This window comes from Dipteris shenzhenensis, chromosome 33 (genome assembly GCF_047967505.1).
Source record: "Dipteris shenzhenensis isolate YYH24624 ecotype China chromosome 33, Dip_SZ_1.0, whole genome shotgun sequence".
Classification (NCBI taxonomy): domain Eukaryota; kingdom Viridiplantae; phylum Streptophyta; class Polypodiopsida; order Gleicheniales; family Dipteridaceae; genus Dipteris; species Dipteris shenzhenensis.
This window is the reverse complement of record NC_141628.1, coordinates 16260305-16287032: the sequence shown is the minus strand read 5'-3', so window position 1 is coordinate 16287032 and position 26728 is coordinate 16260305. Positions and strand designations below refer to the sequence as shown.

The following is a 26728-nucleotide window of genomic DNA, read 5'->3' as shown; positions in this document are numbered from 1 at the left end:
GAATTTGCGTGATCACACTAGGTGCAAGTACTTGAAGCAAGTGGTCATCAAGCACCATCTAGGCACCACCGACTCCCTTTTCTATAAAACATTTCTCCAGCCATCCCTTATTACATACAGCTTCTCAGAAAATGTAGCATAGGTTTTCCTCTCTATCGATTTGCTCTACTGGGAATTCGCACGATCCCACTAGTTGCAAGTACTTGAAGCGAGTGGTCATCAAGCATTTTGTAGCACCATCTAGGCACCACCAACTCCCCTTTCTTCTCCACCATCCCTTATTACATACAGCTTCTCCCTCAGGTGTACATTTGATAATGTAAAACTTTTATCTACCTCTGCATTGATGGCAAAATTAGCACCTATAATCACCACACCAAGTAGAACATCATGATAACATTATTTTTTTTTTAAAAGAAAAGAGAACAGGCTACAACAGTGGGCACACAGCCCTCAGCCCACACAGATTTGTTATTATACTCTGAGAAGCACAGTCCCCAGATCACGTAAACAAGATCTTAACAGCTACTCCAGAACGTTATACTATAGAAAGCCTTGAATAGTCCCAATTTACAGTGTCAGATTTATATTCACATCTTCTCCATTTTCCACATATACAAGACAAACAATAACATGCTTGTTTCCTGGAATTGCTTCTTGGAGGCCCAGCTATTGGACCTATCCACAGCCTAGCTTCACCTCCCAAAATATCATGTTCATGCCTTGCTTCATGGATGCTTGCTTGAGCATTTGCAGCACATGGTAAGCTTTTTAGCTGCTCATCTGTCAAGGCTATCTTCACCATTCCACTTGCCCCATTGTGGTCCCTCTTCCCATGCCCTGAACAAAAAATATTCCAGGCCATTTTCACATCTCTAAGGCTTACAGCCTTTGTGATACCACTCCCAGATGTGTGTGTGTTGGGGGGGGCGCACGCACGTGCGCGCGCGCGCGTGTGTGTGTGTGTGTGTGTGTGTGTGAGAGAGAGAGAGAGAGAGTTTATTAAAGTCTTCCGAAGACCGATGGGTGTATGAGACTATGAGAAACCTGATACAAACAAGCTGCAAGGGCAAAGCTACTAAAAAGAGCATCAACACTCATACTACATGCTACATAGCCATAAGTACATCAATATCAATATAGAGTCATAGGATAGCATCAATATGACCCTGCCCATCATCACTATCGGCAAATGTCATCAGAATACAAAGCAAAATCTGGCCCAATGTCATGGTGGACCAGGTGACTGGTGAGGCGGTAGAGAGGGGGAGAGAGAGGGAGGGAGGGACACATACCACTCAGGGAATAACAATTTGGAGCTGAGAAGGTCCACGACTGGCATAATAAACAATGGAACATGGGTCATGCACGTGTTTCTAAATATCTGCTGCTGCCAGCCTCTAAAAGATCATCACTTAATGCCAATATTGGCCTCACGAACCAACTAGCAGACATTTGCCAACACCCAAATACGCACAAATAAATGATCAATCATTTCATGTGATACAAGGCCTCCCATGTGGTAGCAGGAGTCAAAATTGATGCCCCATTAACTCACTACTATGATCTATCCTTGCTCGTGAATTTTCCATCCATGCACATGCTCTTTTGCTTTTTAGTCATGGTATTGAAGTATCTAGTACATGCTAGGTGCATTTTATTTATCACCAATAGACCATGTAACAAGTTGACATCCAAGCATGGAGCCAAAACACTTAATGCACATTGCAAAATTGCAAAGCACCAGTCAGTGGATTATGGTTTTTTTAAATGAAGCTTGCTCCCTCTATTACATGTAATGGGGTCATTCGCTATAGACGTCTTCATATAGAAAGGCCAAACACAAATCCTGCAGGATACAAACCATCCTTGAAATGATGCATGCGCAGTCGTCTTGAACAATGATCTCCCGCCTTCCAATCCTGGATGTCATCTTACTTGTATTGTGGTTAGTCATTCATGTCTTCCGATCGATTTGTAGTCACGCGCAGACTTCTGGAAGCATGTAATGGAAAAGGCCCACAACAAATCCCTGCAGGAACAGAAAGCATTCTTGAAATGATGCATCCTGGATTTGTGATTGCACATTGCACGTCTTCCAACCAATTTGTAGTCACACACCGAGTTTGTTCTTGAGGCATGTATAGAAGCCCTAAAGCCATGGCCGATTTTCTGCATGCTCACATACCTGATAAGAACTGGGCCTCCAGACCAGTTCTAGACTTGCCACCTGCTCTTCAAATCGGTGCAAAGGTTGTAGCATGTCCAACCAATTTGTAGTCACACACGGAGTTTGTTCTTGAGGCATGTATAGAAGCCCTAAAGCCATGGCCGATTTTCTGCGTGCTCACATACCTGATAAGAACTGGGTCTCCAGACCAGTTCTAGACTTGCCACCTGCTCTTCCAATCAGTGCAAAGGTTGTAGCATGTCCAAATTTTCCTTGATTTGGTGATTTCCCACCACAAACTCATGCTGCACCTTGTCCATCTCTATTAAAGCATTGGGAGGCTTTCTCTTCACCCATTCCTCAGCTCCTCTATTCTGTAAGCATCATGCCAGCTGCCAGTAGTTGAATAGATGTTTGCCATGAGCACATATGAAGCACCAAACTCTGGATCCATCTGGACCAGCTGCTGAAAGCATCTTTGTCCTAGTTCTGCTTCTGCATAAGTTTTGCAGACACTCAGCAAAGTTGTCCAAGTTCCACTTGATGGAGGACACCACATAGCTTCAAGAAATTCCTCTGCCTCGTACAAATGTCCTGATCTTGCGAGCATATCAACCATGCAAGTATAGTGCTCTAGAGAAGGTATAGTGACATATTCTTTCCTTGTCATCTTGAAATATTCCTGGCCCTTTAATAACAGATTGATATGACTGCATGCAGTAAGAAGACATGTGAACATAATGTCATCAGGCTTCACATCCTGATCTTGCATGTCCTCAAAACATTGTAAAGCCATGTTAACCTCGTGATTCATGGCATAAGCTTTTATCATGGTGCTCCACGACACAACATCTCGAACTGGCAGCTTGTCAAAAACATCACGTGCCTCTGAAAGCGAGCCACATTTAGCATACATGTCGACCAGACTGTTGCCGACAAAAAGCTCTCTTCCAAATCCCTTTTCTGCAATCTCAGCATGTACCTCTCGGCCCTTGACAATGGTTCCTCGGCTGCCACACGCTTTCAAGACACTAACAAATGCGGTAGCATCTGGAGTGATCCCCTCCACTTGCATCTGCTCAAAACAGTTCAGCACTTCCTGACTTGGGCCATGTTCAGCATAACCTGCAATTAGTGCCGTCCATGACAGGACATCTCGAACTGCCAGCTTGTTAAACACTTCCCGTGCCTCTGCAATTGAGCCACATTTTGCATACATGTCGACCAAAGTGTTGCCCACCAAAAGATCTCTTCCAAATCCTTTTTCTGAAACCTCCATGTGTATTTCTCGTCCCTTGCCTATGGCTCCCATGCTGCCACATGCTTTCAAGATGCAAGCAAACATGACAGCATCCGGAGCAACGCCCTCCAGTCGCATTTGTTCAAAACACTTCAGTGCTTCCTGGCCAGGTCCATATTCAGTGTATCCTACAAGTAGTGCGGTCCATGAGACAACATCTCGCCTTGGCAGCTTGTCAAAGACCTCCTGTGCCTCTGAAAGTGAGCCACATTTGGCATACATGTCCACCAAAGTACTTCCAATGGATATATCTCTTTCGAATCCCCTTCGTGCAATCTCAGCATGTATTTCTCGGCCCTTGCTTACAACTCCCATGGCGCCACAAGCTTTCAAGATACAAACAAAAGTGACAATATTCGGAGAAATATCCTCCAGTTTCATCTGTTCAAAACATTGAATCGCTTTTTGACTAGGTCCATGCTCAGCATATCCTGCAATTAATGCAGTCCATGACACAACATCTCGAACTGGCAGCTTCTCAAAGACTTCCCATGCCTCTGAAATCGAGCCACATTTGGCATACAAGTCAACCAAAGTGTTGAGGACAAAAAGATTTCTTCCAAATCCCTTTTGCACAATCTCAGTTTGTATTTTTCGACCCTTGCATATGTCCCCCATATTGCCACAAGCTTTCAAAAGAGAAACATATGTGATGGCATCTGGAGAGATGCCCTGCAACTTCATCCGTTCAAAACAATTGAGTGCTTCTGGAACAGGTCCATGCTCAGTGTATCCTGCAATTAGCGCATTCCATGACACCACATCTTGAACTGGCAGCTTGTCAAAGACTTCCCATGCCTCTGAAAGTGAGCCACATTTGGCATACATGTCAACCAAGGTGTTGCCAACAGAAAGATCTCTTGCAAATGGCTTAAGTGTGATCTCCACATGAAAATTTCGGCCCTGGCCTATGGCTCCCATACTGCCACAAACTTTCAAAACACAAATAAAGGTGATAACATTTGGAAAAATCCCCTCCTGTTGCATCAGTTCAAAACATTTTAGTGCCTCCTGGCCAGGTCCATGTTCAGCAAATCCTGCAATTATTGCATTCCACGACACAGCATTTCGAATTGGCAACATGTCAAGGACTTCCCATGCCTCTGTAAGTGAAGCACATTTGGCATACATGTTGACCAAAGTGCTGCCAACAAAAAGATCTTTCTCAAATCCTTTTTGTGCAATCTCAGCATGTATTCTCCGGCCCTTGCCTATGGCTCCTAGGCTGCCACAAGCTTTCAAGACACAAACAAATGTGGCAGCATTCGGAGAGATGCCCTCTAGTTGCATCCGTTGAAAACATTTCAGAGCTTCCTGATCAGGTCCATGTTCAGCATATCCTCCAATTAGCGTTGTCCAAGATACGACATCTTGAGCTGGCAGATTGTCAAACACTTCCCATGCCTCTGGAAGTGAGCCACATTTAGCATACATGTCAACCAAAGTGTTGCCAATAAAAAGGTCTTTTCCAAATCCCTTTTGTATAATCTCCACATGCAATTCTCGACCTGTTTCGAGATCCTTCAGCCTGGCACATGCTTTAAGTAGGGCCATTAGCGTATACCTGCTAGGATGTACACTGTCCTCTTGCATTTTCTGGTACAGATTGAGAGCATGCTGTGTTTGCCCACATTGAATGTACCCTAATATGAGAGAAGTCCATGAATGCTCGTTCCGATGAACCAACCTATCAAAAACCTGCTGTGCATCAGAAATACTTTTGCATTCCACCAACATTGGCACAATGTGGTTCCCAATAGTTTTATGAGCTTCAAGCCCGTTCATGCAGAGGTGTGCATGTGCACGCTTGGCATAAACTAAATTCTTGTATTTCCTACATTTATGCAAGATGTGAATCAGATTCTCCACCACAGGCAACTCAGCCGTCTGGTGTAAAACACTGAGCGTCTCATCCAAGCTCAGCATGTCCCAACTGCTGCCCTCTGGAAGTAGTCTTCCATCCATTTGCACACCAGCCCTAAAGCTGGCCTTGCAAAGGTGCCCAGACTGAGCTAGTTCCTCCACCAAGCCAGGGTCTTCAGAGTTTGAGCACGCTTGTTCTTGGTGACAACTAGATGCTTTGGCCCCGTTGGTTGCCTGACTTTCCCAATCCTGAAGGTTTTTCTCCTCAAGCATAGTTTTAACCCAACCTGGGTTGTGCCAGTTTCTTCTCCACAACGACTCCTCAGTAGTTGTACGCTTGAATTCTGGAGCCTCTGGGTTTGTCTGTTAACACCCATCAAGAATTCATCAAAAAGCCTATATTTACACCACGTTTTCTATAGCTCCACCTTGCAAAACATTTCGTCCAAATCCATTGGTCTCTTACTTTGTTGGTTCTGTTGTCCAACCATTGAGAGGGATCCGTGAAATACCCCACCCACAAGCGCTCTGTTCGTAAGGTCCGCTCCCAGTCTGCGGGCGGGAAGACAATGAAAACCTGCTCGAGACTGGAATTCGATGGTGGAAAGGACAAGGAGCTCTGTCCAACCATAGCAAAACAGCAAACCTGAACTGGAGGTACATGGGCAAGCTGAAGAATACTGCCCCACTATATTCGACGGCCACGGTGCCACAGCTAAAGGATGAGAAATCTCTAGCCGTGGCGGAGGATAGCTCCACTCCCTGGATGGATCAATGTGGATGGCAAATGAAGGTGCAACGAGCTGAAACTCCATCTGAGGGATGGCAAAAGGCAAACGATGCGAGGGTCCTGCTGCTGCTGGTCTGCTCTTGAGCTTGTTTGGGTCTCCCAGCTGATAATAGCATTCTGAGCTAGCTCTACTTGTTGACAATATGGCCTCCATAGCCAGTAGATCAACAGGCTTTTGAGTTCCAAATTTTGAGGGAGACTAATGTTTTGCTTTGTTTGTTTTTTGTTTTTTTTTTTTTGAGGGAGACTAATTTTTTGCTTTGTTAGCACTTCCCTCAAAAGTGTCTCTCCAATTATTTTACACCACTCCACTCATTTAGTGCTTTCTTATTCTCCTCAAACTAGTACATGGACCCATTACTATCTCCCTCTCGTGTTGACATATGCATCATGAGAGGACAATATCCACTCCTTTCTTCTATAGATGATAGGTGTACAATTTTTATTTCTAGGTTTTGAGTGCAATCTTTCTCCTTTTATTTATTTATGCATCTTTAGGGAATGTGGTTGTGGAGAGGACCTACAAGATTTCTTTGTGATTATATTTATACATTGACGTAGCAAACAATCTTGCATTGGGTAGCTCATCATCCATCCCCTCTTTGGATCTTTTGTCTTCAAGGTGTGAGACAAATAATCTGCTCCATTGTGGGATGAATCAAGTCTATGAATGATTTTGAAATTAAGCTATTGAAGCGAAAGAATCCATCTTATCAATCTTGGTTCCATGATAGTCTTTTTGATCAAATATATCAAGGCCTATTGATCCACAAAGAGAATAAATGGGTTATCTAGTAGTCATGCCAAAAATTTTGAACATTGTACACTATTCCTAGGGCCTACCTTTTTGTGGTGGATTGATTTGGTTCCAGCATTGAAAACATTTGGCATGCATAAAAGAGGGGGAAATCCATATTCCCTCCTAATTGAGTCAAAATGGACCCAATTGCCATTCTCAATGCATTTACATGCACATGAAAAATTTCATTCCAATCTAGCTTTCACAATCTTGATACCTTTACTAGTTCTTGCAAGGTTTGAACTGATTTGGCATGTTCATTATTATGTTCAAACTTTGTTTCATGTATTGCAAGATGATGCAAGGCTTCATCTACTCTAGAAAACTTCTTGATGAATTACTAATAGAAGTCGAGGAAATCCATGAACAAACAAACTTGCTTGACATTGTTTAGCGCCTTCATTTTTTGAATGTGATTTCTCTATCATCATTCCTTGACTTGAAATTGTGTGCTCCAATAGAAGTCCTAATAAGACATAAAACATGCACTTGTATGGATTGAGAGAGATTCGGACTCTTTGTACTACTAAACACTTTTTTCAAGCACATTAAGTGTGTTGACCTTGTGTCATACATTGAGAAATCATCCCATAATATGGATCAAAATTTGTCGATGTAATTCAAAAGTTTTCTATCATAAACCTTTGAACCATGGCTAGTGCATTCTTCAACCAAAATGCCATGACCTTGCCCATTTGATAGTGAAGGATCCTCCTCAACCAATATGATAAATTTAATATAGCTGCTATATCTCTCCATGAAAAAATACACCTCATGCACTGCCACTTTATCTAGCATGTTGTTTGTGAAGGGGAGTAGGAATGGGTCTTTGATGGTTTGTCCCTTTAGCTTTTAGTAGTTCACACCCCCTCTCAATTTTCCATTCTTTTTTTGCATAATTATGATTGGGAACAATCTATTCTCTCAAATCCACTACATATGTGATTCCTACCACTAATACCACATCAATTTCACATTTGAGCACCTTTTTATAGTTGGGTTTCATCCAATATCTTTGCTATCTAATTGGCTTCACATCTTAGAAGATTTGGTGACCCATCAACTTCTAGCAAATGACACTCAACTAGATGCTACCAGAAATCATGACACAGTGAGACGAATCTCATGAGGATCAACCAAGATAAAAATAGATCACCATGCATAGAGAAAAATATCCCAATCATCACCATGTCCCCATAAATCTCAAAGCGCTCTATCTAATTGGATAGCCACATTAAACTAGTATGCCATGTTGCATATATGCAACACACATGATCTCCATGCATATGAAGAGCCAAGCATGACCACCACTCCATCAACCCCTCTCAAACCTCAGACTATACCATTAGATCCCAGCACTGATTATCTAACATATGCCCCCTTAATCACAGTAAGGGCACCCCAATAAAACCAATGAGACAAAAATGGCCCACACAAAGCCTAAATCTAACATACGATCAGTTGTCCAAAATACTGTCAACTCTAACAAGAAAAAACACACTCCATACTACTTCCAAAAGCCAAAAAAGTGCCAAAAATAAATATCAGTCTACTCACTAAGAGCTAAGATTAAGCAAGCAAGTGACTATCCACAAAGGGCAGAGTCATGTGACAACTAGATCAAACACGCATAAAAGAGCTAGATCAATCAATGTAAACTACTACTATATCACATCCCCATATATTTCTCATTATTAAACTCCTATGCTTGAATTTTATTTGACACTTGATTATTTGTAGGCTTCTTTTTTTATCCACACGTAGATCCCCATAGCCCTTTCTCTAGGAGAAATAAATGCAGTGACAATTGCAATGAGAAAAGCTCCTACCATGGAATGTTGTGAAAAATGACTCTACCACAATGGGTTTGTAAATCTTAGACCCCATCTCACACCTCAAGACAAGCCTCACAAGTCCTTGACAAACTCTATTCTCTAAAGTATCACTTAATTTTAAGGCCTCATGGTAACTTCTATACTTTTAATCAGAACTTGAACCTCTGATAACAATGTTAGTATTTTGGAGTTGTGCATCAAAGCATTAAGAAATATTCTCCCTCTATCTACTACAACAAAACTGAAAAACATTTACGAATGAAGATGCTTGATGCAATAGACCCAAATAAACCTTTTATTACTAAACTAATAGCTCATCCTTGCGAGGCTTTTTGTTGTGTACAAAGACTTAAGACAAAAAGACACGATTAACCCTTTCAACTTCTATTAGGACTATATACTAGTAGATGACACTTGACTATATGCTACTAGAAATCATGAGGGTCATTGTTTGCTTGGGTATAGCCATTTTTAGTGAGGTTCAGGGAATTTTTTATATATAGGTATCTTGCATGATCCATAACTTATGCATTTCTCAATCAATGCCAGTTGCGGCAGTACCTCTCACCGACATGCAGATATCTCTACGAGCGTAAATGGATGAAGTTTTTCATAGGTACTGGTCAATGGGGCAGATCTGGGGTTAACATCATCACCCTCCGAATGTGCAAAGAATTGGGTTGGACTCAATGGGAGCTGGCACCAGTTTTGGTCCGAATGGCTGATCAGCATAGAGAGTGTGTCCACTGGGCATACTGCGAGAAGTGTGCATAGAGGTTTCCAAAATTGATTTTATAGTTTCATTCATCATGCTCATTATGGCGGCCCCTCACACAGAGTATAGCTTCCTTTTGGGACGACCCTGGTTGCTAGGGGCAAAGGTTAATTACAATTGGACTCTCAATACTCTATCGGTGCGATGGGGTAGAAACAAAGTCCGCATGCCAATGGGGGTGGTTAGTGTGCTCAAGGGAGCAGTATGACCAATCATGGTAGAAACAGTGAATATGGCGGATGTCCTATGCACACATATACCCCCCATGATGTAATGAAAGCGGTCTTTGGTTGGTCCTCTAGCATCATCGAATGAGGGCTTCCTTTGTGATGGTTTGAATTATTGAGTTGATGAAATGAATTCCTTGATCTAACATCATCTTGATTGGGCATCCAAACTTACATTTGACGTTCTCATACAAAGACCATGCTATACTTCATGTGGTGTTATCCCTCAAGGCTTTCACTTTGAACCATTTGGTGACATAATGTGTTGGCATCACTATGTACTCATTGTCTCCTATTGTGTGGTGACTTTGAATGGTTCGATAAAATCTTATCCTATTGTTGGAACAGTTTCCATTGATATATCAAGTTAACTACCATTTGATCTTTGAAATTCAGCCTACCCACTCAGTAACATACATGACACCTTTTGCATTGCCTTGTAACTTCTAGATATAGTATACTCCACCATAACCCAACCTTCAATATTCTCCTAGCTATGGCATTGGTTGAGAAATGACCTCTTGTTGTTTCTTGATGTGCTTTAGCCATTACTATCTCCCTCTGATGTTGAAATATGCATCATGAGAGGACAATATCCACTCCTTTCTTATATAGATGATAGGTGAACAATTTTTATTTCTAGGTTTTGAGTGCAATCTTTCTCCTTTTATTTGTTTATGCATCTTTAGGGAATGTGGTTGTCGAGAGGACCTACAAGATTTCTTTGTGATTATATTTATACATTGACATAGCAAACAATCTTGCATTAGGTAGCTTATCATCCATCCCCTCTTTGGATCTTTTGTCTTCAAGGTGTGAGACAAATAATCTGCTCCATTGTGGGATCAATCAAGTCTATGAATGACTTTGAAATTAAACTATTGAACAAAAAGAATCCATCTTATCAATATTGGTTCCATGATAGTCTATTTTATCAAATATATCAAGGGCTATTGATCAACAAAGAGAATAAATGGGTTATCTAGTAGTCATGCCAAAAATTTTGAACATTGTACACTATTCCTAGGGCCTCCCTTTTTGTGGTAGATTGATTTGGTTCCACCATTAAAAACGTTTGGCATGCATAAAAGAAGGGGAAATCCATATTCCCTTCTAATTGAGTCAAAATGGACCCAATCACCATTCTCAATGCATTTACATGCACATGAAAAATTTCATTCCAATCTAGGTTTCACAGTCTTGATACCTTTACCATTTCTTGCAAGGTTTAAACTCATTTTGGCATGTTCATTATTCTATTCAAAGTTTGTTTCATGCATTGTGAGATGATGCAAGGCTTCATCTACTCTAAAAAACTTCTTGATGAATCACTAATAGAAGTCAAGGAAATCCATGAATAAACAAACTTGCTTGACATTGCTTAGCACCTTCATTTTTTGAATTTGATTTCTCTATCATCATTCCTTCACTTGAAATTGTGTGCCCCAATAGAAGTCCTAATAAGACACAAAACATGCACTTGTATGGATTGAGAGAGATTTCGACTCTTGTACTACTAAACACTTTTTTCAAGCACATTAAGTGTGTTGACCTTGTGTCATACATTGAGAAATCATCCCAAAAAATGGATCGAAATTTGTCAATGTAATTCAAAAGTTTTCTATCATAAACCTTTGACCATGGTTGGTGCATTCTTCAACCAAAATGCCATGACCTTGCCCATTTGATAGTGAAGCTAGTCTTTTCTCTATCCTCCTCAACCAATGTGATAAATTTAATATAGCTGTTGTATCTCTCCATGAAAAAATACACCTCATGTGCTGCCACTTTATCTAGGATGTTTGTTTGTGAAGGGGACTAGGAATGGGTCTTTGATGGTTTGTCCCTTCAGCTTTTAGTAGTTCACACCCCCCTCTCAATTTTCCATTCTTTTTCTTCATAATTATGATTGGGAACAATCATTCTCTCAAATCCACTACATAGGTGATTCCTACCACTAATACCACATCAATTTCACATTTGATCACCTTTTCATAGTTGGGTTTCATCCAATTTCTTTGCTATTTGATTGGCTTCACATCTTAGAAGATTTGGTGTTGAATCAAACTTGGCTATACACCCTTTAGGTCTATGTCCTCCAATGCAAAGACATATATTTGTATCTTGAAAAAAATTCTTGAGCTTGTGCAATGAATTTTTAAGGCATTTATACCAACTTTGTTTTTTATTGGGGAACCCACATTGCATTCTTTGATGGCTTGTCCTCAATGATTTTGGACATTTATACTAATTTGTTTAATATGATATGTAGGGAGCTCTTGGATTTTTCTGGTCTTTGCTTATTCCCCTTCTATGAGTCCCTTTGGGAATGAAAAGTTAATCTCTTCTTCATACACTAGTAACTATGTCACTACTCTCATGGCATAAAGGGTCACTACTATTGACACAATGTTCATGGCAAGTATCTTGTCTTCAATTTCCATGGTCGATGCTTGTATGCTTTCATGATTGTCCTTGTTTCCATTGGTATTTGCACTTCCTTGCCTTTTTTTCAATTTTGAAAAAATAATTTCTCCAATTGTGCGCCACTTTTGAACCCTTCAACCATTGTCTTCCTAATAGCATGGTGTCGGTATTTTGGAGTTGTAAATTAAAGCATTAACAATTCTCTTCCTATCTCTTCTTACAACAAAATTGAAACATATATGAATGAATATGGTTGACACAATAGAGATCCAAATAAACCTTTTAGTATTTAACTACCAAATCATCATTATCGGGCTTTTTGCTATGGACAAAGACAAAGACACGACTAACCCCATCAACTGCTAGCATATGACACTCAACTAGATGCTACCAGAAATCATGACACAGTGAGACGAATCTCATGAGGATCAACCAAGATAAAAATATATCACCATGCATAGAGAGAAAAATATCCCAATCATCACCATGTCCCCATAAATCTCAAAGTGCTCAAATCTAATTGGATAGCCACATTGAACTAGTACGCCATGTTGCATACATGCAACACACATGATCTCCATGCATATGAAGAGCCAAGCATGACCACCACTCCATCAACCCCTCTCAAACCTTAGCCTATACCATTACACCCCAGCATTGATTATCTAACATATGCCCCCTTAATCACAGTAAGGGCACCCCAATAAAGCCAATGAGACAAAAATGGCCCACACAGAGCCTAAATCTAACATATGATCACTTGTCCAAAATACTATCAACTCTAGCAAGGAAAAACACATTCCATACTACTTCCAAAAGCCAAGAAAGTGCCAAAAACGAATATCATTCTACTCACTAAGAGTTAAGATTAAGCAAGCAAGTAAATTGTGACGATCCATAAAGGGCAGAGTCATGACAAGCAAATCAAACAACCATGAAAGAGCTAGATCAATCCCAAAATGCCTTGCGAGAATTCTAGAATGCCCATTCACTGAGCATGTTTGTACTTCATGGCTATAGCAAAACTCACAATCGCTTCTAGTATTGTAGACTCCTCGACCATGCAAAACTTGTCTACAAACTCACTTCTCTTTGTCATATTCGACTTTACGTTTTCCTTTGTCTTTAGCTATAAGAGCTAATAGTTCTCCACCCTTGCCAATGCCATTGTCTTGTTTTTTTTGCTCAATAGCATAACACATTATCATGAAAGTTAAGAGTGCCAACCCGTATATAGTCTCATCAAATTGGAGGAGCACTAAAGTCAAGAGTGTCAATGCTTATATAGTGTCATCATCATTGACCTTCAACCCTAAAGCATGAAATTTATTCATTAATGACTACATGCAATTCAAATCCATGCCTAAGGCAAGCCAAATGATTCTTGCCTTAATACAATATTGGAATTCTTACCTTCAATTTGGAAAGCATCTCCAACATGTTCCAATTTTGCATAGGTAATTTTGATACATCTACATGATGAAAGTAAACTACTACTATATCACATCCCCATATCAGGAAGATGCTTTGGAGACGGTGTTCCTAGGCACCTATGGGAGCTCCAAGGCCATGAAGATCGGCACACTCCTAGAAGAGGAATTTAGGAAGGAGTTGGTGTCACTGCTAACCGAGCTTGCAGACATGTTCGCATGGGACTATTATGATATGCAGGGGCTGGACCCAAAGGTGTACCAACATTGAGTTAACCTAAAGAAGGACATGTGCCCACCAAAATGCATCGTTACCACATGAATCTGCATGTGGCTAAGCAGGTCAAAGACAGAGCTAGAGCGGCTACTGAAGGTGGGATTCATTGCACCATCGGAGTTGATTTCTCCGATCATGATTGTGCCCAAGAAAGATAAGAAGCTGCGGATTTGTGTTGATTACCACAAACTAAATGCAACTACAATGGCAGGCCCACTTCCACTCCCATATATGGATTCTATGCTCGATGAAATGGCTCCACAAGGTCTACTCATTTTTGGACGCCCGGGCATCAACTCATTTCAGCTATACTCCTTGTGCATGACCAGTTTCTCACACTTCTGCTTTCCTATTTTCTTCCTCACACTCACAGTTTTCTATTCCTACCATTCACATCCAGAGTTGCAGAGAGAAAATGAGTACTTGTAGGCGCAGAACGCAGCACTCTAGCAACAGCTGGCTCAATTCTAGCAGAACGAATCCAACTCCGCACACTTGAAGAGTAGATCAGGAATGCGGAGCAATCTACAGACCAGGTCCACACTCTACATGAAGATATCCTCCGCATCACTTTTGCGGAGTTGCACAGTAGACGGACGTCTAACGCACTGGCTCATTTCCTGGCAACAGTTCCTAGGATAGTGAGCGTCAACATGGAGAGCTATACGACTTGCTAGTCATGCTCCAGGATGAGATCTGGTGAGAGTGGGACATCCAAATCACTGGAGACATTTCGAACCATCGTTCCAAGACCCCTCCTCTAGACACAAGTGGCGGTGCAAGCAGGTTCTCTAGTGCGGCTACGGACAATTTTGTGGAGACAACGAAAACAGGTCCGACTCCTACTGTCACCAGGTCACAGCAAGGCACCACAGTGAGCAATGGCCGCATTGCGAACAAAGACACGGTGGTAGCAGATGGCTACAATGCCCTTGTGGAATCAAGAGCCCATGCACTTAGAGCACGAATAGCCCAAGTTGAGTGCCTCAAGGAGAGAATGCGCCAACTGTGCTTCTGGATGGAGTGCACTGCACACTCCTTCGCACTAACCCTACCAACTCGACCTCCTTGGGTGGAGGGATGCTAATTGGTTTCTAGATGTGCACTATGTGGAGCGACACACACCGTTTCTCGTAGTTCCAGATGCACCTTCTCTCTAGCCATAGGAATTCGAACGCCCGTCATTGCTTCAAGAAAGACAAGATCTCAATCTACCTCCTGGAGTGATCATTCGGGAGCAACTTCCACATGAGCAATGGACGGTTCCAGTTCATTTGGACCCAACGAAGAGGAGCCAGGCTCCTTTGGTTGGTGGATATGGAAGAGACGCGCATTTGGGAGCGATGCCAGTGATGATGTAATCGATGAGCAGGTGCATAGGGTTCTGATGGTGCAGAATCGAGTGATACCAGTGGTGTTTCTTTGAGTCAGCGAGACAGATGCATCGCTGAAAGAAGAAGAAGAAGCCCAAAAGGTCAGGCCTACAAGCGAAGACAGTTCAACTACCATTTGTTTGGCCATGGTGGGGTATCGAGATCAAAGAGTGCTGATCCTGATGCAATCATCAGAACGAACATACTTTCTTATTTGGCTCTTGATAAAATGAACCTCCTTTCTTATTTGGGGATAGATCAAGCTATGGTCTATGGATTAATCGGATGTCTACTTGTACAGGTTCTCTGCCTTGGCATAGCCTGAAATGATTGTTATGCACTTTGCATTGCACTAATCTAACTTCTATCAGGCTCAGTTGTCAGTGTGGATTCGCACAGTCCACCGTGAGTAGCACCTTTATATCTAGATTGTTATGATTGGGCTAAAGTTCCACTTTCTATTTGTAGAACATCTTGCTATTTGTACCCCCTTCTTTTTCTCCCCCTTTCTCTTTGTCTCTCCTCCTCCTCTTCTTCTTCTTGTCCTCTCTCTCTTAGCTTCCAATTCACTCCCTTTTCTACCCACCATCTGGGGTAGGCCACATGAATTAAATTCACCTTGTATTATTTAAAATAATGAGATCCCAATTTAGTACATATTGTTGTATTGTATCATAGCATTTACCTCTTCTTTATATTAATTTGGTAATGCAATTCACTTAACCATGTACAAGGCACGAGTATGCCTTCACGCGGACAAAAGTAGTCACAAGTGCTCTAAGATAGTATGTAATGTACAAAATAGTTACTATTTGTAATAGTTTGCAAATGACTTATCATTAATAGTTTCCTCATATTTATCATCGGCCATATACTTTAGGGGCACTTCTTTCAGTCTTGTGTGAAATTCAGTGAATTATGAACTTGTTACCAAATTATATTAATTTGGTAATGCAATTCACTTAACCATGTACAAGGCACGAGTATGCCTTCACGCGGACAAAAGTAGTCACAAGTGCTCTAAGATAATATGTAATGTACAAAATAGTTACTATTTGTAATAGTTTGCAAATGACTTATCATTAATAGTTTCCTCATATTTATCATTGGCCATATAGTTTATGGGCACTTCTTTCAGTCTTGTGTGAAATTCAGTGAATTATGAACAAGTTTCCTCATAATATGGATAGCAAAAAAGAAGCCTAGGATGCTTGAATGGCATGATAGAAGACTATAAGAGTCTCATCTCCTAGGTGTACAACAATATCTAGTAGCAAAATGCCTTATGTGAGGCCATATAGACAACCACATGCGAAATATAGAGAATAAACTACTACTAATGTGCACTTTTGTCATTATTTACATCGGTGAACATCTTTCTCACAAAATGATGCATGTAATGATGACAAAACCTTGTTGGTCTAAAAATACAAGAAACTAATAGTTTACATTTGATAATAAGACTCTAGCACTAGTAAAGGGTCATTTTGTGGGGTTAATAAATAGACATTTATCGCATGTAGCACGTAGTATTACCACTATTGAAGGTGATAGTATTGTCGATAAATTCAGTGGGATATTAAATTAGTAGTACTAATTAATATTTCATATATAAAGCTAAGGCAAATAGAGAGAAATTCCATCTAGTTTTGTAGTTTTCATGTTTTTGGGTCTTTTTGGAACATTTTTTCTTTGAAAACACATTCACACACCTCATACTCTTCAAGAGGTGAATGCTTCTATTAGTTTATACAAAAGCTAAGATAGATAGAGAGAAAATGGCATGTTTTCTTCTACTTTCTCAATATTTTCTATGTTTTCGGGTTTCTTTTCAAAATTTTCTATTTGAAAACACATCCACACACCTCCTACTCTTGGAAATATGAATCCTTGTAATATTTTTGGTAAAAGCTAAGGTTTCTATGTTAAGGTTAAAGATAAGGTTTTCAAAATTTCTATGTATCTAAGCTTGAGTATGCTAGATCCCAAGGGCAAGGAGAGGATTATGTAGGAGTTTCAAGTGGAGTGCTAAAGTAGGAGTCAAGGTGTCTCTATCTCTATCTCCTATCAATATAGTGGCTATCCAAGGACACAAGAGCAAGAGAGTCATTGCCAATGTTATCCTAGTGGTAGAAGCAGTACAGTATTCAAGGAGGACAAGTCTCATCATCTACGACTTGGATTGGAAAAGAATGGTGTGAATCCATTCGGTCATCAATCCATATCTAATCTACTCTCGGCGGGTTCATTCAGAGAATCTTAGTGTACCATAATTAATCAAAAGGAGGGATTTTTAAATTCCACTTTAGAGAAAATTTTATTGGTGATAGAGACACGTAGAAAGCCTATGAAGAGTCAAAGAAGATAGAAATGAAGGAGTTTGTGGCCAGCGATAACAAAGGGCAAGGTGATGTTACCAAAGGCACCATGGGTGCTTACCAAGTTAGAGGAGAAAAAAATCATCATTGTTGGCATGAAAACCCTAATAGGGTATATGCATTCCTTGAAGGGTGCCTTTACTTCATAATTATTGATATTGACAATAGGATTCATGTACAATAGTATGTACTCCCAATCCCTTTACAAAGTTATTTATTGAAGATGGAAAAAATCCCGTCAATAAATTAAGGGCTTCTGTGAGGTATAATGTAAAAGTTATGTGAGTATAATATTATCTGTTTAGAGGACTCTTTCCACCTACAAGAGCTAGTCCATTATGAGGACAATGCTTTAATGGGCCTAATGGCTCTACAAAATTAAAATCAATTAATTAAAGTCTCTCTCTACCCCCCTTAATCGCTCAATTATTAATTAAGCTAAGCTCTAACCCCCCTAATCGCTTAATTAGGCTAGCGTATACCCCCCTCCCCCACACCCCACGCTCCGCTCCTCCTCTGCTCCTCCGCACTTTGCCCTGCTTTGCCCGCGCTCCCTCCTTCTCCTCCCACAGCTCCCACTTCCTCCTCCCTGCCCCCTCCTCTTTCTCCCCCTCCTCCTCGACTGCTTGCTTCCTCCCCACTCCTCAGCCCTCTCGTTCCTCCATGTTTGTATTGGGAGGGCTTCACAACCCCCCTGCATGTTCTCTACCGAATCCTCCTCTTATACGCGCGCAGGCGACTAAAGCTTCCAACCTTACCTTAATACCTTCATTAAGGGGGGGGACCTATTGTTCCATTGAGTCAAGGCATTCCCACGCATGGCCTCCAATCAGTCCTTTTGGTGCAACGAGGGCCCCATGCGCATTCTCTTTGCCTTGTCTTCCTCTACTGGGTTGAGTACATCAAATCTTCTTGAGATTTTGAGGTTTGAGAACATCTCATCTTCTTGAGATTTTGAGAGAGAGACTAGCTATGGCGGTAGAGGTGCCTTCAATCTTCTTGAGCCATTCGGGATATCAGAAGCCTTTTGTGGAGCATCTCTACCGCGAGCTGTGCCGTGCCAACCATCACCCTTTCTTCGACCAAGATAGATATAACTCTCTGCCCAAAGCTATGGAATTTCCTAAGCGCATACAGGAAGCTGCGAGCCATTGTAAGCTCGGCGTAGTTGTTATCTCACAGGAATACTTGACATCCAAGTGGCCGATGCTTGAACTCGAACAGTTGAGCTTCAGTTCCTCCGCAGAAATCTATCCTCTATTCTACAAATTAACCCCCAATGACTTCAGCTCTGAAAACCTTGCAAAATGGAAACAAAGATGGGACAAAATCGCTGCACTGGACCAGGAGATGAGGATCAACACAAGCAACTGGTTGACTGCCGTGAAGAAGCTTAAGATTTTAGGTGGTGAGGTTTACAGGCCTCAGACTAGTGAATATGAGTACATAGTCACTATTGTCTCCACTATATGCAGAAAGCTTCCTCCACCTTTATCTTCAGGAGACACTCACGTCAAAGGAGATCGGCGCATGACTCAGGTAATCTCCATTCTCAAAACTATCTAAGCCCAAGGCCAAAAGTTTTGATAGAAGCGGAATAACGCAGCCTGTGGTTTTCTAAGCATTGCGAGCTGCAGGAAGCTGTCGCAAGGCTGTTCAACCATGTTAAGCAAACCTGCCAGCAGAGTGTGGCTTGCACCGTGGTGGGGTTCTATGGCGTAGCCGGATCTGGGAAAACTACCCTTTGCGAGAACATGGCACATTTTTTCAGGACCGAGTATCTAGGAAAATCTCACGTCATACGCCTGCCAAGCGATGGAAACGAAGCTCAAACTCTCCAAGAATGCAAGGATGCCTTACGAATTCTTACAGAAGCAAGCGATGAGCTCGTAAAAAACATCTCTACTGTACAACAGGTTGCCGTCTTTTACCCAAAATTATCAATTCCTGTTGTTCTCTGTACCAAGGATTGTTTGCATTGGGACAAATACTAGAGTTGCTCCAGAGGTCGTTAAATTCTTAGACGGATTTAAGCCAGATATGCCACCGCTCCTCTATGTTTCTACCTGCTTAGATGCTCTCGTAGATGAGTCTTGCATGATATGTATGTTAGTGCTGTTGGAGTGGATCAACATCCAACTACCTGATTGAAGTAGTTGCATTCATGATAGTAGCTAGATTTCAGCAGTTAGTAGTAGGTGGGAGAGATCAGAGGATAGTAGGGGGACTCAGTCCCTTGTATATATTTCCATTGAGACCATTGTATATATGTGCAGTTCATTTTCTCTTTGTTGTGTTCTGTTTCGTGCTGTTTTCTGCTACACGGTATCAGAGCGTTGGTTGTGAGATCTTGTGCACTGCGTTTGAGGTTTTTCCCTTCCGAGTGTCAAAAATGACATCGAATGACGAATCTGTCTCTGCTGCGCCTTGTGTTGCACCAGTTGTTTCTGCTGTGTCAGGGTAGTATGTCGTCTGTGGAATACAATCATGTGAAGCCTTTTAACGGGCTTAATTTCCGGATGTGGAAATGGAGGACGTAAATGCATTTGAAGGAGTATTCTTTATGTGGAAGTAACAATTGGGAGGATGAAAGCCACCACAGATCCTTAATCAAGATAGTCCGGGGGGGTGCAGGCGCAAGGGAACTTAACAAGGAGTTTGTCCAGTTGTTGGAAAGGAGAAAAAGCGATGTCAGCAATTAGCCGAGCCTTAGAAGATTGCCCTGCAAGTGCGATCTTGCACATCAGCCCACGAGATGTGGAGCAAATTGGTGACACTTTTTGAACGTAGGTCTTCTGTCACCAAGTGACAACTAAAGATGCAATGGATCATTATGAAGATGAAGAATGGTGAAAAAGCCTTACAGCACATTGAGCGTGTTTGAGCACTCATTGATGAACTTGCGGCAATTGGAGCACCGGTTGACACTGATGATCAGGTATTTGCCTTATTGAACAATCTGGGGTTCGAATATGAGATGCTAGTCATTACTCTTGGGAACACTACTGCTGAAATGAATTTTGATGGTGTGGTCGCACGGGTTTTGGAGGAGAACTTAGGGCCTTAGCACATGGATGGGGTTACTCCCATCCTACACCAAGTGGTCTAGGATGGATTTAGAATGGGAGTAGCCACTTTTTCTCCTATCTTGGACCATGGCCTCTAGACCCTGGCAGCCAGAATGGGTTCCCCTTTTTTAGGGATTCAAAAACATGGAAGGATGACATGTGTCCTTGTCCCCACAAGGTCCCCACCTCTTAAACACATGAAATGATGCATTGTGTCCTCTTCCTCCTAAACCCATCCCTAGTTCTTTTTTTGTTAGCACATGGTGGGATGGGAATAGGATAGAAATATGCATGGGACCACTTGGGACCACCTTTTCCCATTCCCATCCTATTTCTTCCCATGTGCTAAGCCTCTTAGGGTGGATTCACAAACCTCCGCCGCCCACGAAAATTGAGGGCATAGACATCCAGGCTGTTTCGAAGAGGATGTCCAGCTTCATTCAATTCACACAGGGCGAACGAATATAAATATCTATAATTAATGTAAGCATTGAGTTACGGTGGCAAAGTGGTAAGGTTGTAGAATCTGTGATGGGTTATCCCGGGTTCAATCCTCAAAATGTATATTTTTGGCTAACGCGAGTGAGCCCCCCATCCGCCGCGGGCTCTTGACGCTGCCCAAGATTGCTTCACACACGGGCGTGAGCTGCCATATTACCTTCCTCACAGAAGGTGTCCGCCCGTTTGTGAAATGGACATCCACCTCTTGACTCATTTTGCATTTTTTTTATTGGCTGAGCACTTGTCTGGAGACTTGTGGGTGCCCATTCGTGAAACCAGCCTTAGGCGTGGGCAACACCAGACCATGCTAGCTGGTGCCAACGTAGGCAGCAAGGTCAACTATCATGGAAGCATTCGTACAGCCACTCCTTCTCGGGAAAGCCCTTAGCGTTGACTTTGTGGCTCAATCAGCTTGAAAGTTATTTTTCAGTGAGGCCTGCGAAGGACAACGAGCGTGCATCCTAGCATCCATGCACCTTAGAAGCGAGGCGGTCACTTGGTAGCTCAATAGCTAAAGTGGCAAAAAGACCACTATGATGTAGACGAGGAGACACTTCTTCACAGTTGGACGGAATTCGTGAAAGATCTTCGATCACTGTTCCTTCCACCGCAGTACTTGGACAGGCTCCAAAGTCAATTCTACGAGCTACGTAAGGGAGACACCGAGACGGTGAATCATTATACCAATAAATTCACGCAGGTGTCCAGTGGTGTGTCAGAAGTTTCAGGCCATGGGATTATGAGTGTGCATATGAGCTTGCTTAAAGTTTTGAGCTCATGCATAAGGGTCAACGTTCCAAGCAAGTCAACACTAAGAAGTCCCAGGATTCCACGCCAGGTGATGGTGGGAATGGGCAGCCAAAGAAGAGTTGGATGGCGAAGGATAGCAACGGCTATGGTGGGTACTTGGATAAAGCAACTCGATCACTCTATGCCAAAAAGAACCGATGCTTCCATTGTCAAGTGCCAGGCCATATTAAGGAAGATTGCTTGCATTACCAGAAACTTCTAAACGTAGGGCCGCGTCAAGTGGTTCAGCGTCAAGTGGTTCAGCAACTTCAAAACCTCCGTAGTCATTGAGGAGCTCGATGAACCTCAGACTATAGGGACAATCTCAGTAGTCATACAGAAGCTTGAAGCTCAGCAGAAGGGGGAGCCTCATCAGTTTCCCAATATGTTCAGTTTTATGGACAGGTTGGTGGTCAGAAGGTCCTTAACCTGGGAGATTCAGGCAGTTTCGAGGACATCATCTCCACCAAAGCAGCTCAGAAGGCTCAGTTGCCTCTTACGCCAGTAGAACCAATGACCTTGAATGGTGCATTTCCAGGGCAGCAGATAGAGAGTAACATGCAAGTAGCTTCAGCCACTCTAAAGATCTTAGGGTGGGTACACAATTGGCCACTCAGGGTCGCACCTACTTAGACAACGGATATTATCTTGGGAGCACGATGGAAATCCATGATACATGGGCAAACATTCACAGTGGTGTCACTTTATGCTTCTAACAGTTCACAGGAAAGAATGGTTAGTTGGGAGTCACTCCTGCTGGCAGGAAATAAATGCTTTGTTGCTGGTGACTTTAACATGGTGGAAAGTTCCAATGACAGATGGATGGGTAAAGGAACAGTCATCAGAGGCAGAGAACTAACCTTCTGGGAGGACTTGAAAGAAGAGCTAAGTCTAGTGGACATGGGGATGAAGGACACCTTCACCTGGTCAAACAGTCAAGTTGGGGACAACAGAAGAGAGGCTAGACTTGACAGGATATATGCACCTGTTCGAACTCTGACCGAGGCATGGATGTCAAAATCCCAGGCCATGGGTCTAAGTTCATCTATTGGATTAAGGGTGTTCCACCTCGACCTTTGATATCAATCATTCAAGGGGTTTGAGACCGCGGCGCTAGCAAGACGCAGTATTACAACAAGATACTTAATCTCCTTATTTTCTGAAAAACAGGTTTGGCACCTTTCTTTAGCTCAATCCTCAGAGGCTTCCCTTTAAATCCCTTGATCTCCTCATAAGAGGTGATAAACAAATTGGGGTATTTCTGCAACATCTTTAAATATTCTTCTTTCTCCTTAACATTGAGATCAGGATTCAATGATTGCTCAATCAACAACTGGGTTGATTCTTGAGAACATTTGGGCTGCATTAAATCCTCAATAACCTCAAACCTATCCACTTCTTCCTCACGGAACCCTGTTGCTCCCACAAAATCCACCTGTGATTCCTCATCTACCAAATCCACCAATGCTATTGTTCCTTCATCACTTTCTGAAGTCACCGAACTCTCCTCACTGCTGGTTTCACTTCTCTCTTCCTCTTCACTTGCTGAATCTGGAACTTCAGCCCTGCTTACCATATCAAAATTCAATTTCTTCCCATTCGTATGTATTGAAAAGATTCCTTTATGCCAATTATGAATTGCACCTACCTTCCTCAACCACGGCCTTCCAAGAATCAAAGGATAGGCTCCCAACCCTGCAGGCATCACATGACAATCCACTCGACATGAAACACTGAATGCCTCAACCTCCAGACCAGGAACTATCCCTAAAGTCTTCACCTTGGAGTGGTTTGCCATTCTGATGCGATAACTAGAGGAGCAGGATATCTTCAATCCTAATCTTTCCACACAAGCCCGGGTAATCACACAAATCTGTGCACCTCCATCTATATAGGCCTCTCCAAAACCCTTTCCTTTATGCCAGGTTTCTATAGCAGGTAAAAGATCCGGCAACTCTGAGACAGACATCAGCTTAATTGTACCTTTATGAGAGTTCTTCTTTGCTGGATTTACAGCCCGCCTCCATTCTTTTTTAAGCTTTGGGCATAGACCAATCATTTGAGCAAATGTAATGTCCGGTTTCCTCGCTGAAAGATCTTCCACCAAATCATAATCTCCTTGCTCCTTCCCCATGGGATAATCTGCAGTTTTGTACTTCCTTCTGGGCTTCCTGCTCTTCTTCTTTTGGTAGGTCATCATCTCCTCAGACTGCTTCCCCTTCTTTGCACTCGGACCAACCTCCTCTTCTCTCTCTCTCTTCCCTAATGGCATGACATCTTTAACTTCCTCCAACTCCAACAAGCCAAATGTAACTGCCTTACCTTTCCCTTTCTCTTCTGCAGTGGCTTTACAGATTCTAGAGGTACTAGGCTGACCTGCATCTTTTACTTCTACACTATGATCATTCATCCTATTATTTAACCCTGTTGGCAATGGATAAACATCACCTCCAGCACGAGGAGGCTTATCACAGTGTGTGCTGTAATGTCCCCACTCTCCACAGTTAAAGCACTGGATACAAGGTGCAAATGACCCTTGACCTCGTCCTGCCTGCCACGGGCCTGGATTATTTGAAGAAGGCATGCTGCCTCTACCATAACCACCCGATGATCTACCTCTTCCCCTACCATTCATCAAGTTCAAACTCAAACTCTTCATAAGCTCCGACATTTCATGAATTTCTTCTTTCATATTCTCCTCCTTCTTGACTTCAGGCTTCCGTATTTCTGGCTTCACATGAGAGATAATTTCAGGCACATGCTGAACCATTGGCATCTCTTGCATCATTTGTGACAATCTTATCTGTTTCCTCTCCTTCTCTTTTGCTACCCTGAGAGCATCCTCATAAGTGACCAGCTCTTTACATTCAATCTTTATCCTAATCTCCGGCTTCAGACCAGCAACAAACCTATCCTTTTTTATGACTCTGGGAGGAACTTCAGGTAATAAGGCTGTTAGAAAATACCCAACAGAGGGTACACGCAGCGGAAGACTTATAGTAATGCCGAGGAGCTCACACAGTTTGCGGTGTGGGTGTGGAATCACAAACTTCTTTACTTATGTGCATTCAATAGATGTGTAGACTCATCAATAGACAATGAACCAGCCAGATAGAGAAACCACCAAAATATATATTTCCGTCCAAAACTATGGACACAATAGAAGACCTGCTGCAGCTCTCCTCTAGAACCATGCAGTGTGCAATCGCGTTGCTATAGCTGTCCTCTTCCTTGCTCCCCTTGCTCACGTTTTGCTTTTTTAACCAAACTCCCCTCTATCCTCTTTTGAGAACCTCTCTGTAAGGGCAACGGCCCTCGAGCCAGATCCCTCAACCTCTAGTATGGACAGTCGTCCTCTTCATCAAACCAGCCGCTCCCAGCTAAGGCAACGACCGCCCTTCTGTCACCCGTCAAGTGATCATAGCCAATACCGCAGCTTCCCCCTTCGCTCCTTCTAGCCGTCGCCTTCATCCTTCAGAGCCTCTCCTTCACGTGAAGCTTCTGAACCAGATCCCCCTCCGTCCAGTCTTCAAGCTCCTTCTAAACTACTTCTCCCCTCCTTCATCCAGAAGAGCCTCTTCTGCTCCACGGAGCACACCCTCTGTCGCCCGCGAACCCCTTCCAGCAGTCCTCTTTCACTGAGCTCCCATTGCCTGTGGTCCCAAGTCCTCCATCGCACAATACTGGCGACACCACCCCCAGACAGAAGAGCTCCCATTGCCTGCAATCGACGCCACCATCAACCCCGTAGTCATGTGCCCCTTTCCAGATTGTTCAGCTCGCTGAGCTCCCCTTTTTCGTGAGGCCACATTTCCTCCATCCCACCCCCCTGGGGAATCCTCGTCCCTCTTCGTAGTTCCATCCTTGCGTATCACCAACTCACGACCAGAAGCCTCCCTTCATCACGTAGCCACGTGCATGCATGCTCCTTTCCAAATCAATTTGGGCACCTCAGCTTCATTTAGCCACCTCAACAATGGTATTTTACCACTCTCAAAGATATTCCCTTAAATTCATACACCAAGCTTAAATGCTCATTTCCCAAATCTTAGAGGTTGATGCACATATGGTTATAGTTAGGCATTCTATCACTTGCATGCCACCAACACTTAGCATTTAGTTCATGCCCTCATACAGAAAGGACTCGGAACAACCATGAAAGGCGTATGTCATCCCACAACAAAACCCCGTCACACTCTGAATACCATGCTCTGAATTATCTGGTTATCCTTCACTGCACTTCATCATCTCCCAGAGTCCCTGTAGAAGTGTCTTCCATCTCAAGACAATATGTCATCAGTGTGGAGTCCGTCATGAGGGTATCCACAGCTCATTTCCCCTACCAACTAGCTATATACATAGCTCTGCACTCACCCATCAACACGCAACAAGTGAAATTTTTTTTTTCTTTTTTATCCACACATCTCTAGCAACCCCTTCTGTTCTGCTGTGACATTCATGTCCAGCAGCTAAAGAAAAACATCAGCAAACCACCTGGATCAAAAGGAAAACTTTGAACCCTCCATTGCCAGATATGTATAATCCACCATCCTCCTGGATCAGAAGGAATCAACAACACACCAATTTGATGTAGCCACCAGCTCCTTCCATGTACCCACATCCTCACTAAGCCTCCAGGATCCCATATCTTATCCTGCCAAGATATTACACAACTCCACTGGCTATCAGCCGTCACACTTATATCATGAGTCTTGCTCATCTTCAC

At 42.5% G+C, this 26728-nt stretch overlaps 2 protein-coding genes and 1 long non-coding RNA gene across 3 annotated transcripts in view; 1 reads left to right on the top strand and 2 right to left on the bottom strand.

The window, feature by feature from the left end:
* Window positions 1–690: 690 nt before the first annotated feature.
* Window positions 691–2405, bottom strand: LOC147879747 (uncharacterized). Its single transcript, XR_015540657.1, has 3 exons — window positions 2189–2405; window positions 1296–2032; window positions 691–840 (listed from the first exon to the last, which is right to left on the bottom strand). It is a non-coding gene; the product is annotated as an uncharacterized LOC147879747 (long non-coding RNA).
* LOC147879746 (pentatricopeptide repeat-containing protein At2g33680-like) lies at window positions 2403–6287 on the bottom strand. The gene is made up of 3 exons (XM_087371718.1): window positions 5980–6287; window positions 5800–5885; window positions 2403–5696 (listed from the first exon to the last, which is right to left on the bottom strand). Exons 1-3 carry the CDS (start codon window positions 6275–6277, stop codon window positions 2520–2522), a joined length of 3561 nt encoding a protein of 1186 aa, XP_087227844.1. The 5' UTR covers window positions 6278–6287; the 3' UTR covers window positions 2403–2519.
* A 12188-nt stretch (window positions 6288–18475) lies between these two features.
* The window catches only part of LOC147879745 (uncharacterized), a 30153-nt gene continuing 21900 nt past the window's right edge, over window positions 18476–26728 (top strand). Inside the window, exons 1-2 of the mRNA XM_087371595.1 lie at window positions 18476–19183; window positions 19282–19560. Of these exons, the coding sequence (XP_087227721.1) occupies window positions 18617–19183; window positions 19282–19560 (846 nt within the window). The 5' untranslated portion in view covers window positions 18476–18616. The remainder of the gene's footprint in view (window positions 19184–19281; window positions 19561–26728) is intronic.